The sequence below is a fragment of the Dendronephthya gigantea genome, unplaced genomic scaffold (genome assembly GCF_004324835.1).
Source record: "Dendronephthya gigantea isolate DGI-Jeju-01 unplaced genomic scaffold, DenGig_1.0 000072F, whole genome shotgun sequence".
In the NCBI taxonomy this organism is placed as follows: Eukaryota; Metazoa; Cnidaria; class Anthozoa; order Malacalcyonacea; family Nephtheidae; genus Dendronephthya; species Dendronephthya gigantea.
Window position 1 is genome coordinate 751,090 of NW_021163082.1, and position 14,161 is coordinate 765,250.

The 14,161-nt window shown below is 35.7% G+C and overlaps 1 protein-coding gene across 1 annotated transcript in view; it reads right to left on the reverse strand.

The window, feature by feature from the left end:
* LOC114531487 overlaps nucleotides 1–5,648 on the reverse strand; it is a 349,117-nt gene extending 343,469 nt beyond the window's left edge. Inside the window, exons 1-9 of the mRNA XM_028553090.1 lie at nucleotides 5,589–5,648; nucleotides 5,020–5,179; nucleotides 4,807–4,929; nucleotides 3,201–3,527; nucleotides 2,811–2,936; nucleotides 2,208–2,327; nucleotides 1,961–2,068; nucleotides 1,387–1,707; nucleotides 12–134 (exon numbers count right to left, since the gene is read on the reverse strand). Of these exons, the coding sequence (XP_028408891.1) occupies nucleotides 12–134; nucleotides 1,387–1,707; nucleotides 1,961–2,068; nucleotides 2,208–2,327; nucleotides 2,811–2,936; nucleotides 3,201–3,527; nucleotides 4,807–4,929; nucleotides 5,020–5,179; nucleotides 5,589–5,648 (1,468 nt within the window). The remainder of the gene's footprint in view (nucleotides 1–11; nucleotides 135–1,386; nucleotides 1,708–1,960; nucleotides 2,069–2,207; nucleotides 2,328–2,810; nucleotides 2,937–3,200; nucleotides 3,528–4,806; nucleotides 4,930–5,019; nucleotides 5,180–5,588) is intronic.
* Nucleotides 5,649–14,161: the final 8,513 nt, after the last annotated feature.

A 14,161-nucleotide genomic window follows, 5' to 3' on the forward strand; every position in this document is an offset into this window, starting at 1 on the left:
TTATTACTAACCAGAACAGCTAATGCCACTTCCAAAGTAGCCTTGATCACATTTGCAAGAAAACCCGTCGACAGTATCGATACATTGAGAATGATCACCACAGTTGTTCAAGTTCGAAGTACAATAATCAACATCTATATACAATAATAAAACATAGAAAAGTGAAAAATTATTTTATTTACAATTACCTTCCATACTCTCGAGCATTCCCCATGGCAAAACACGCTCGATAATCAGACATCAAGGGGGATATACAGTATAGCCATCCATGATTTAAAACCGTACAAAAATGAGTCACATAGAAATACATGCACATGTTTATTATATGTGTATAGAGATTTATGCACAGTAAAATGATATTAAAATCGTATTTCATTGTGTAAATTAATTTCATGCAATTCGACTGGACGTAAGATGTTTTTCACGTGTGAAAAAATGCCATACACAGCTTTTGATTGGACGTACGATATTCTTCACACGTGAAAAATTGTCGTATGTCATTTTGGCGGCAATTTGTTTACATTTTCTTTCAAGATGGCGTCCGCCGAAATACAGGAGTGAGATTCCAAACATAGTCCTCTTGCATTCAAATATTTCGAAAAGAATATCTAACTTCCATTGAATAAAATTACAAAGAAATTGAACGGTAATAAATATGTTTTGATGCATAAAATTTCGATTTTTGTTGCTCGCTGTGTTTTTGTATGTTAAAAGCGTGTCGTTGTCAAATTGATCTCTATACACATTTAATAAACAAATTACTTCATGGTTAGCTCTTTGTACGATTTTTATTGCAATCCTTCATCAAAACTCGTGCATCAAAATCGTACGTATTCCCCAACCATAAAGTAATCTCTGTATAAATAATATTAATACCTTCCACGACAAGCTCGAGACATGTTAACCTCGAAATTTTTTAGATAATGTTGAAGTGAAGCAACACGACTAATTTTTTTCGTAAGCAGAACTTTGGACGATATCGTTATCTTCATGAAATACACGAGACGTCAAAAATATCTTTTTCATTCGTGCAGATATTAATGCTGAATATATTTATAGCAGAAATTAGAGTTTTATAGCAAACTAAAAACGAAATTTTGTCGCTTCTAAAGTGTTCTTAGAAGCAGATAAATTTTGATTTTCAAAGCAATTTTTGGAAGATCTGGACACAAGAGCAGTGAAAATGCAGTATCGTTAAGAAATTCTCGTAAATAAGAATGAAATATTTTTGATCAGTCAGGAACTGAAAAACTATGAAGAATTGCATCGCGTTGCCAATTCGCGTCCGTCTTCACGCCCACAAAAAAATATTCAAAATTTTAACAATATTCGTCATTTTGTGATACGATAATTTTTTTTTTAAATTTTAATAATCGTATAATTTACCTTCTGCGGTACAGTGCACTCCAGCGTCTTCAGAATGACTGCAGTCATTATGTCCAATGGGGTTCGAAGAACAACTTGTCAAATTTCGTTCACTCCCAGTACAACGAACTTCGTCTAACCAAATCTCTCCTGAACCAGAAGGAACTTGTCCGGCTCCAAAAACGTTTAGAGCACTCTGATAACCAAGTTCATGGCATGCTACTATGGCATCTTGTATATCCCAGTTATCATCACAAATTGTTCCCCATTTTCCGTTACGAAATACTTCCACCCGACCAGTACCATTAGCACTTGATGGTCCTTTTAACCTGATATTTTTCCCTAGGTAATTAGCACATGCAATGTTAATAGTGTGGATATGGGAAAAGTCATAAAATATTATGACGCGCAATATTTTTACTATCTGATTAGCCTGCATGCGCATTAAAAATAATGTACGCTGTGAACGTGTAGTTATTCCAATGCTTTTAGAGTACAGCAGATTACACCTCATTATCGTATCATCTCGACAATGATAAATGCATGTAAAACCAACTGTAACAGAAAAAAGTAGAAATATTAGTACTCTATATACCTTGGCAAATCTCTTTATCATCACACGTGCATAAAAATGATCCATCAACGTTGGTGCAGTTTAAGCTTGAAAAACAGTTGTGGAGAGAAACGGAACATTCGTCGATATCTAAAACGGACATATATAGGACCACGATCTAAATCAATACGTAGCTATGTCATACAAGTGTGTATAGGAATAGTATACAAGTAATAATTCAAGCTCCAAATGAGCGTAGTTTTTCTTAGAAATTGAGGTAACTACAAACCAGTGCATTCAGTTCCATTTCCAGAATATCCATTTTTACATGTGCATCTATACGACCCGCGCGTATTGTAACAATCAGCGTTAGAATCACAGTTGTTTTCTGACAAACATTCATTGATATCTAGGAATACATTTTGAGGCCGTTAGAGAGAATTTGCTGTAGTTTAGTCGTTGTCTGTTCTGCTTTTTTTCTTAGCACAACTGTCATAATCAAGGTCACCGTCAAGGTCATAATTATTCGTCAATGCGCTATCCTCAATGTATTTGGTGTCGATAGCATGTCCGCCCAAATGGGGTGGGCGTAATATGCCTCCCCCCTCTACCAAAAGTGCTTTGTCCTCGAAGCTTGCGAAGGCTACCCAAGTCTCAGGTGATGTATTGTCACATTACAGTGGCATAAAATTCCATTAAACAACTATATAATTTTTGTGACGTTTTTTGCTGGGGGATTAGTGACTTAAAAACAAAGGTGCCGTAAACCCGTAAAATTTTCTGTGACTGTGTGGTGCACGTTTGATTTCCATTGCGTCAAATATTTACGTACGGAAAGTGCTTATTTGGCTAACTGTCGTAATGTATTGGCTACGAGTAGCACTATACTAACCAGTGCAAGTATCTCCGGATCCGGTGTAACCATCATTACATTCGCATGAGAAGCTTCCCACGGTGTTAACGCAGTGAGTTGTGTGTGGACAGTGATGCAATGCGGATGAGACGCATTCGTCGATATCTGATATAAACCAAAAATATAAAATATATATTGTACAAAATTTGAAATTTTTAAATTTTTTCACACTTTTCAATATTTTGGAATCAAACGTGTCGGTGTTTTAAACTTTGAGATGATCCGCTGTAGCAGCCATTCATAGCCTGAAAATCATCGTATTTTATGTATCAAACAATACCATTTTCGATTTCTATTCCGTTCCACACTTTACGAACTGAATACTTGTGACATTCTGGGAATGGTTAAACCTTCATTGCTAAAATTTACCTGTTCTAGAACATTCAACACCCGCATCGTCAAGATGGGTACAATCATGAGTTCCCCAGATAGAATGAGAACAATTCGTAAGATGTTCCTCGTTTCCAGAGCAATGAACGCTGTCTAACCATATCCGCCCTGACCCAGGAATCGCTGAATGACCCCTAAGAACTCTAGCTGCGTTTAGATAGCCAAGCTCTCTGCATACAACATTAGCATCTTTTATATCCCAAGTATCATCGCAAATTGTTCCCCAGACTCCATTATGGAAAATCTCAACGCGTCCAACGCCTTTTAAACGTGATGGGCCTCTCAATCGAACACTTGTCGATTTCACTGGAAGAAAACATAAGTATCAGCATTGGAAACGTCTAATAAACAGTCGGTTAAGAAAATCGGTCTTTAAGAGCAATTTACAACAGTCCGTGTATTGATTGCAGACATTTAGAAAAATAGGTACGCTATGTGTACATGAATCACGGCATTATCTGCTCTACGCGTCTGTTGTACGTTGGTTACACTCCTAGCCATTATATACATGTCAACAACGTAAACAAACCTGATAAAATCTTAACGGTTCCTCACGGTTAACGCTGGTTTATAGATAGCTGTATATATAAGCAATTTTTTTCGCAATTTCCCACATTTGCAAAGTGGTCATTGAATTTAATTCGTATATTGCAATACTAGGGGAAGAGGAGCAGCCATATACCTGAAACAACCAACCAAAACGAAAGCCCCTCTTATACAACACTTAATTTATTGGTGAAGGATAGCTAAACTCCATGTGCTTGACTTTGTATTGGTAGCTTAAGCATAAAGAAAATTGGGCATGGCTACCATTTTTAGCTATTGTGTAAGCTAATATTTTGGATGGATGTAGTGGTCGATACTATGCTATCTTTACTATTCAACCATGGATGTTCCAATAAAATTATAACCCCTGCATGCGCATGTATCGCTATCAGCTCATATACGACTCGAGTTCGCAAAATAACTGTTAGATAATACCGGCTGTCTTCATTTCCACAGTTTCACAACAGTAAAAATCATGGAATTCTTTCGGTAACAAGGGCAGAGCTGTATGTAAAACTAATTAAAAATGGTTTTCTAACAATTCCAGTTGATTTCATGTAACGCCTGCGTCGTAGCTTTGGTGCATCTTAAGGTCCCTAATATTAACTAACAACTAAAAAATTATAACATTTTCACTATAACATGAACGTAAATGTTAAATAGCTCAACTTGCCAAATAATCTAAAAATGTTGGTGTTACATCGACTACAACCTTTCTCTTGTATATGAATGTAAATATTTGTAAATCTATATATTGTTCTTTTCTATGAATGTGTACATATGTATCATAACAGATAAAAAACTTAATATAGACAGGAAGACGTTCTCTCAATAGACAAGAAGACGTTGTCTTAATAGTCAAGAAGACGTTGTCGTAATGACAAAAAATAAATTGCAATGACTGACCTATAATCTGTGTAGACATTTTATATCCCGTTAAGTGCAAACAATGTAAATGCCAGGAAAAGGACGAAAAAAACTTTTCAAAAATCCACGCGCAGTATAGAAAAATTCCTGCTATAATCATGCAAACATGTACCTTCGCAAGAATTTTCGTTCCCATCTCGAACAGTGTCACAAGTACATAGATAAGATCCATTGATGTTGGTGCAGTTGGTGTTATCAGCGCAATTGTGCGTAGACAGAGAACACTCATCAATATCTGGAGGGGAAAATAGGATGTAAACTCATTTAATTGTTTCTGTGTTTACTGAAAAATAGATATATGTTAAAGATTATTCGGGTATTTAACCTTCAAAACGTTCCATGAAAAAAGAGACACACCTTCGCAATGGATTCCATCTCCAGTATATCCGTTGTTGCATGCGCATTGGTAAGATCCCACTGAGTGTTGGTGCAAGAAGCTCTTGAACTACTACTGCAGTTGTTAGAATACGCGCATTCGTTGATATCTAAAAATGAATGTTATTGGAAACTAAGGCAAATTCAACGACAAAGGAATAAAGGTTGACAGTCATGACACTGGTTAAAAGTTATCTCGTATCCGTAAACGATGATTATTTTAATGATGTTAAATGCATTATGAGTAACTGGAGAGTAATGAAAAAAAAGAAAATCTAAATTAAAGGAAAGTCTATTCACCGAAATCATGCATATTCAATCTCGGCATAGGCACCTTGAATTGGTCAAAGATAAGCTCATTCACTCAAAAACTGCAATAAAAATTGAGGATTTATTCTTGAGGCGAATGCGCCCCCTGAACTCGGGCATCTCACTCGAGCAAGTGCATCCTTGGTGTTCGCGTGCTTACCTCTAAGATGGCTTTCGCGAAAAAGTGACGACGCAAAAGAAATTACTTACCACTACAAGAAACGCCGTTTCCAGTAAAACCTTTATTGCATTTACAGGTAAACCACCCATTAGCGCTAATACATTGAGCATTATTGTGACAGTTGTGCAATCCTGACGAACAAGGTTCAACTTCTATAAAAAGTAATCCAGTGTAAAATAAATTTCATTGACATAATTTAGACAAATATTAATTACCAAAATTATTGAAAAAAATAATATAATTATCATCGATGGAAAATACGGCTTTTTTTATTTACTCAACAAGAAGCAACGATTTATTTTTTTATACATACATATTATGACATTACACTATAGCCCGCCTATAGGCAATACATTACTATCTATCTGTTTGTCGCATTAAGATCGAGTCTGCATATTTCCTCGATCTCGCATTAAGAAATGTTTTGATGCAGAATCCTGGTTTTATCCTGATTTGAGTGGACTGAAAGATCGAAAATTAACGATTCTTCGAACTGAGGCAGAATGTGTTTTCTATTTGTGTATTTTTGCGCCTTTAGTGTTTGCTTTCGTCTGAAATTGTGAAAAATCAGACAATTCGGGCAATTATTACAGAACGCTATCTCTGAGTTCACATGCAGAATTATGTACGGGGAACGGAATATAATATGATACACTAAGTTTTATTAATTATTCATGACTATACTGTACACACAATCTCCCTTTAGATTGGTTAGCCAAATTCAAGTAATTCTTGGAATTTATAATTATGACGTCAAATTTACCAATAATTTTGGCTATTGTGTAATTGTGACGTCATATCCACAAAATTAATAATGGTTTCCTGACACTCGCAAAAGTATCGGCTTAACTTCGAGGTTTGCCATAGCTTCTTGCAAACGATGTTCAAACGTTTTAGGAAAGAAAGGATGATTTAAGCAAAAATAAATTGTTGTTAATTTCAGTATAAAATGAAAGGAAGCGAGCGGACTTGAAGCATGCACCGGGGTTTTGAAATTATATTCTACGTTCAAGCTTGAGTAATATGGTTAAGGTGAATAATGAAATAATTATGAAATTCGATTTTCGCGTGATATTGAGAATAATCAATGCTCGTTTGACGTTATCTGCCTCAGCATACGGCCTCGGGAGATACCGCCAACCTCTGCCTTAGTAATTCTGAATACGACGCTCAACTTCATGCAATAATTATTGCATGTAAAACAAAAAATATAAAAAAATTCTGCAGTGAAAAGCCATATTGCGGATTTACCTTCGGATGAACATACAACTCCAGCATCTTCAGAATGACTGCAGTCATTTCTTCCTAAACCACGATGTGAACAATTGAAAAGGTTTAACTCTGTACCAGTACAACCAACTTCGTCTAACCAAATCTGTCCTAACCCAGAAGGAACAAATTCTCCTTGGAGAGCTTGACGAGCACCAGGGTAACCAAGTTGACGACATGCTACTTGAGCATCATTTATATCCCATCTATCATCACAGACTGTTCCCCATTGTCCTCCGTAGAACACTTCGAGTCGGCCAGTACCATTTAAGCTTGATGGTCCTCGTAACCTGATATCGTTTACTGTAAATTGCAATTATCACAATCACACAAATAAATCTTAGTTTGATTATCAATCACCCATGACCTAGTTGCCTGTTCATATGGGGATAACTGAAGGTTGGCCGGGTTCAAATCAGCGAAATCTTATTTAGTTTTTATTCTTTCTTTCTTCACTCTTTATTATGGTCAGTCTAGACAATTTTTGCTGCAATTTTCTTCTTTTGAACGATGTGAACGAGCAAAAAATGTGCATATTATAAGGCACTCATACATGAGTATCATTCACTCAAATGGAAAAAAACAGAATAAAAACAAATTTTCTAAATCATTTCTTCGCTTAATGATATACAGCTATATAAAAGAACCAGGGCCGCCAAGAGTGAGTTTGGGGAGGGGGGGGGTTATTTTGTCCCGGGCCCACACTTGAAGGGGCCCTTGACTTAAGAAAGAACTTAATTTAAAGCACCTTAAAAAAATTTTGGGCTCGGTGTATTATTCACGCGCTGGTAAAAAGTCATAGTTATTTTAATTTCTAAGATACGTTGATGATGTTTGCAAAAAGGTTGTTAAACTTTTTCACATCGCTTTGAAATAATTTATGCCTCGCAGATATTTAAAACCATGACGCCATAGGGCCCCAGAATATATTTTTGCGCGGGCCAAACAATTTCTCTCGGCGGCCCTGAGAAGAACCACTGAGGTGTAATGCACCATTTATGCATCGTATAAAACGATGTTAATAAGCTATAGACATGGTTCGGAAGTCGTTGTATTATAATAATTGATGGGCAATGTTTTACAAAGGTGTCAGCAAAACAAATATATTAAATCTAAAAAAAAATGATAGGAGGGAAGAGGGTGCATGGTATTCCCCGAGCCGTTCCAGGCACCGTGCGAGGGTACTAATTCCGCCCGGAGATTAGGAAATACACCCGGGTATTGTGACAGAACATAGCGGAATCCAAAGTTGTCAAAGTCCCATTTGATGAACGTTGGATGGTATTGTTAGTTATGCGCATGCGCGAAATTTAAATGAGTAGAAACCGTCAATCAGCAACTTCCTGATTGGCTGAGTCAGAAATTTGTATTTTAATAATAACGTCGGCACTCGTCAATTTAGGCAAATTCGCAAACTTTTTTTTATTTTTTTAAAAATTACACGAAATAAATTATAACAGACCCAATGAAAATCATCAAGAAACATTTATCAGTTTATTTATATATATGATCTTGATGGGTCGTTTTCCAAAGTCATGTTTGGTTATGACAGGCTTTTACATTTAACTTCAAAAGGCTTTTTTAAGACGTAAATTTATATTTCAATGTAACTGTCGCTTCAAAATCAAAGCTATGGGGTCTATAATCGGCTGTACAAAACGGGTGACATCACCTTCGATGTTGTGAATATATTTTGTACCAAATGATAAAAATATTGGCTATCGACGCTTTGCCATTGAGTCATTCCATATACTAGGGCCATAATTTGTACGAAGAAATAAAAGTCACGACTAATTTAAGCCGCGACTTAAATAAGACGCGATCTCGTCGTACAAACGATACAAAATGCTAGTTCACGTCTTAGATAAGAGGGTTTCTATCGTGACTTAGATAAAAACAGGGATTTTACCTGTTCTTATTTCAGACGCATGTGTGAACACGGCCGAAAAAGTCAGAAATCACTACGGAAAATACAAGAAAAGCCATGGATTCTTTATGTAAAGAATGAGCAAAACTTATGGAAGTAGGACGCAAAGGAATGAGCTAACTATTTATACCAGTTCGCGTCTTAATTAAGTCGTGACTTATTTTGCCCTAATATAAACTTATATAATTATAGCCCTAATATGAACTTATATAGTTATAGCCCTAAGATAAACTTATATAGTTATGGCCAATTTAGGCCCAGGAGATTATTTTCTTGGTGGAAAATGTCGAGGGGTGCAGCATGCATTTCTAGTATATTATGTGAAACATTTACATGCATGTTATCAGGCCCTAAGGTATGGGAAATAATTTCTTTTTCCAAGCTCGTAAGTGCGAGATAATACGCCCAGGCAAAATGCGTTCAGAGACGACATATATATACATAGGTGACAGAAGTATATATGCATTGATAATATGTGTAACGTAAAGACATTCTATACGACGAATGTTATTGGGCTGTATTCTATGGGAATATAGCCTAAAATTTAAAACTTTATCTGTTATCTAGGTATATTGCATACTAGCGGTATCCTTTTTGAGTGGAATCTCCCGCCTTTCAGTTGACAGCAAAAATGCAAAATAAATTTTTCATTATCATTATCATTACTAATTATCATTGACGTTTTTCTTGCCCAATTGTGAATTAAATATTGTATTTCAGGTTGTGAGAAGCTTTTTATACAACTTAAAAAGATTACATTTTTAGCCTTTAGCAATAGAAGGGAATGCATAACACCATGCACACAGTGATTTCATCTTCTTTCAAGATAAATAAATTTTCCTAACTCGCTATTGACATTAAGCATGTTTGTAATGCATGACCTGGCAATATCAGGCAGTGTTTGCATACGGAAATTTACACTTCAATACCAATATCACTGTGTTTCGCTAACTATAAAATTTGGGCATAAAATTACGAACGTTGTGATGTGTGTGTCAGCTAATTCTACTGCCCTGGCATTTTCGTTTCATATAAATATAAAAGTGTATTTGTAAACCTCCGTCGCTAGAAAGCCCTAAAAGCATCATAAAATATTGATGCAATAAATTTAATGGCTATTATTACTTTCGTTACGAATACACGCATATTGCATCTTGATGAGTATCTCAGTCGTATTTGCATGCAGCGTGGTTCAATACACTAAAATTCCTCTTTTATTGACTCTGCTGCTAATGTTTGCCAATACCTGTTGTCATATTTAGCTGCTTGTTCGAGTACCATATTCATGGGGCCCAGTTTTTCAATCCGATCTGGGTTCAGTCTGAAACTGAATTTTTATTATACAAACTATCTTTCCTGTTGGCACAAACGATTTCCCTTAACTTCGCCTTTTTACTCTCCTCAAAAAATATGTTGTCTACAAACATCACAATACATTACAGTATCTTAAAAGTAGTCACAATATCAGGTAGCATAAACAATTATCATGTATTGACACACAATACTCTTACATCGCAGGTCGATGTCAACGATGCCCCAGTTCTCATAACAACGCGTAAGAGAAGCCTCGCTATCAGAGGCTTCAAATACGATTTCAGTTTTTCCGTAGGAGATTATAGTTATAAAGTATGGTATAAAAAACAATAGCGGATCTCTCATTAGTCTCCTGCAGACGATGATACGAAATTAAAATTTACCATGTTTTACCGCTATACATGTGGATTTAGGTCTCAGAACCATCTAATGTCTGAGGACCAACCAATTTATGTGTAACTGATGCTCTCTCAAATTGAGAACTCGTGGATTTGGAGTCGACTTTACATTATTATACGACCGCACGGCCCTAATTAGCGCGCTGTCTAGACTGAGTGTTCTGCATAACAAAATTCGACTAAAACTAGAACTAGCAGTGAGTTCAATAATAAAGAATTTCCAAAGTCAATCGTTTAATCTATTGTATACAAACATCACTTACGTGTACTTTCAGAAGTTGCAAAATGGACAAATAAAACAAGCGCACAAAGTTTGATAAACACATTCAGTGGCATTTTCTTTCACCCGTTAAACTGATAATAAACAGGAAATCAAAGGCTACATCGTGTTTTGTGATCTGTTCAAGTCTCTCCCGGATGTAAACATAGGGCGTGTTCTTTGATTCAAATTTTTGGTTGGTTTCATACAATATACATGAACACGTACAATACGCGCACGGAATTATAAGCAAAGTGCAAATATGTTTCGAGTGTTTTGATCTCCAAAGTTAAATTGATATAACGAAATAAGAAGATAAGATAATTTTGCAAACCATACAAGAATTTGAAAAAAATTGACCAGCTGGGCGATGATATTTACATTGTTATATTTGTCATTTGAATACTCACACTACGCGTTCCGTGTATTGACGAATCGATACACTATGCCAGTTTGAATTTAAGAAATTCGTCTTCTGTGCGCAATTCGACCAGATAAAAAAGCGAATTATACAACTGATTATATTCAACTAATTTTAACATACGCAATTAGGGGCTTTAGGGCATGCGAAAACTGGCGTTTAAGGAAACAGATTTGATGAACACATCTTAAAAATTTCAATATAAATTAATAAGAGAAACATTCCCCAGGATCAGTGAACATTATATATGTTACTTGATTCTTCGTTGTAAAGCAAAATTTTGGTTCCAATCGTGCTACACTTCTGGGCCCGGTTGTTGTATTAAACCCGCTTAGCTTAAACGGTGGATAAATCCAAAACAGAAAGCAAGTCTTTCGTTTTATTCAACAAGCGAACGAAATGTTTTTAATTTTAATACAAAGATACTGTTTACAACTACATATTCAGTGCATAATACGCAAGTTGACTTCTTCAAGAGAGAGATGTAAGAGGTTATTTAAATTTGACTTATCCACCGTTTAAGGTATACGGGCTTGGTACAATTGACTCCAGCACAATAAACAATTTATTTCGCTCATGCATACCCATAAATTAGAAAAACCATATAAACAGTCTCTCAACGTAATATAGCTCAGGAAATAACATCAATATACAGCTTAGTACACCACACACTAAGAAAACGTCAGTTTGATTACTGCCTGTTCGTTGAACCACAACCGCAAAGTATCTAATTTCACTTTTAAGCCGTTAGGTCCGGAATATTATATAAAAGATCGAAGTTTATCGATTGATTTCCCAATGTGTATTCCTTTTATTCACCACCTACGCATTAAAGTCACACATTTATTTTGCATACGTATACAAATTAACGACCGTCGTTTGAATGAATCCATTGTCTTATTGTGGCTGAAATGTTTTTAATCAAATCGTTCATCGTTTAATGCATGCTTGAAGGCAAATCTTAAAGCACCTAATGGTCTCTTCAACGAGCTGACTAAGATCTCTTTCTCAGTAGTTGCATCAGCCGTTTAGCGGTGCTTTACACGTGACAAAAAGTGATCACTTTTCTAGCCTAACATTTCTCATGTTTGACCATACTATCTAACCACATTGTCAGATAATTTCAATTCTTTTAGGTCAAATACAGTAAGTTAAGTTACCTAAACTTTACAATTTAAAGCACAATTATCAATGAGCTTCACTCGTAATTAGGAAGTAATTAGCCCGACATAAATATTGTATATTTAAGTGATATATATATTCCATATATAACCCTCATTAAATTCATTTTTACTCTTCTTATATATTGACTTCCATCATCGTTTAAAACCTTAATTAAATTAGCTGTAGACTTCACTGGCGGATTTAGCCGTAGTCTTACCCCAACCTGTTACGGGATTTTGATCTAAACCCAAATACAACGTTCTTACATTGTGTATTTTCTCCCCTAACTCTTCTCCGGCTTACTCGATCAACCCGTAATATCAAACAATTCAATGGTACTGAAATCCTGTTGTCTAAACCTGTACTATCAATATGAAATCTCTAGGACTGCCTGAATATAGCCGGTCCCAACTATAGCCAAATGCAAACTGTTTGATCTATTGTATGCACAGTACTTACATTCTGCTGTTGCAAAGTGAGAAATTGAGAGAATTGCCCAAATTTCGATAAACGGTTTTATCACCATGATTCTCACCGTGTGATAGACGATATTGCAAGCGGAAAGTTAACTCTCCAGATGCCGTTTGATTGATATCCTCTTTTTTAACAACGGAGCATCAGCAGAATATAAACATCACATGGTATTTGCTCATGCAAATCGTGAGAGACTATATAGGGAAGCAAAATAACGGGACAATGAAGACAAATTGTCATGTAAAGTAGGCATAATCATAAATGGAAATCTAGCAATTTGAAAACTACAGAATGAGCCATTATTCTTGGCGTGTGATTGAAAAATGAAGATTCTTGCAGCATTTCAAATGTGAAATAATAGTGAATATATTAAGGTCTGTTCAACACGATCCACTTCTGATGTATGTTTTATAGTCTGTTGACTTGCAATGTATGTGGGCAGTAAATCAACATAAACCAACGCATGCAGTATAGTAGATTTATTAGTTAAAAATAGAAAACATTTTCCGTTTTTCTATACAGTTTAGCATACACCCGACTATTGTCTATTACAAATCCTATATTCTGATGGGCTACTCAAGCATTGTCTATTCGCGATGGTGCACGCTTGGGAAAAATTCGCTCGTGCGACCGTATAAAATTGAATTAATTCAATTATTTTTCGGTGTAATTGCGGTGTATTGATTATTTTCTCGAAATTAATATATCCAGGTACAGGGTGTGTACTAAAACAATTAGACAAATCGCCTTCGTTGTCTGTGAGCGAATAGTCAACTCAGGCTTCGCCTTCGGATTCGTTGTCTAATTGTTAGATAGAAACACGCGTGGGAGTTTAGAAGAACGAGAATGGGCGAGTTTTTCCATGACGTTATTTCGAGGTAAGTGTAGGTACGTGTAGGCACTTGTAGGTACGTGCATAAAACGAAACACTGGAAGCCCGTTAAAAAAAACTACACAAACAATTTTGACATCAATATTAGTAGCCACATAGTTGAGGTACTTATTAATTATATGTGCATGTTCGAGGATGCAATTATAATAAGATTTTTAATCATTAAGTGTTTGGCAATTAACGTTTTGAAATGATATCTTAATATTCGCCGTAAGTCGAAGACGGTGGGCCGCTGATTAAAAAATACTTACAAATTTCGCCACAATATCCTTGCCAAATTTTCTAAACAATGAAGCTAATTTTAAAGTATTACTTCATCTCGTTTCACTTCCTTGCTGCATCTTAGAAGCACTTCAATTTTTAATATTCCCACACCAGCTTAATTTAATCGAACTATTCGCCGCACCCAATCTATCCATACGCTTCCTTGGCTATATATTGACTGAAAAGGATTTATAAAAGGGCGTCAATATTGCAACGTTTG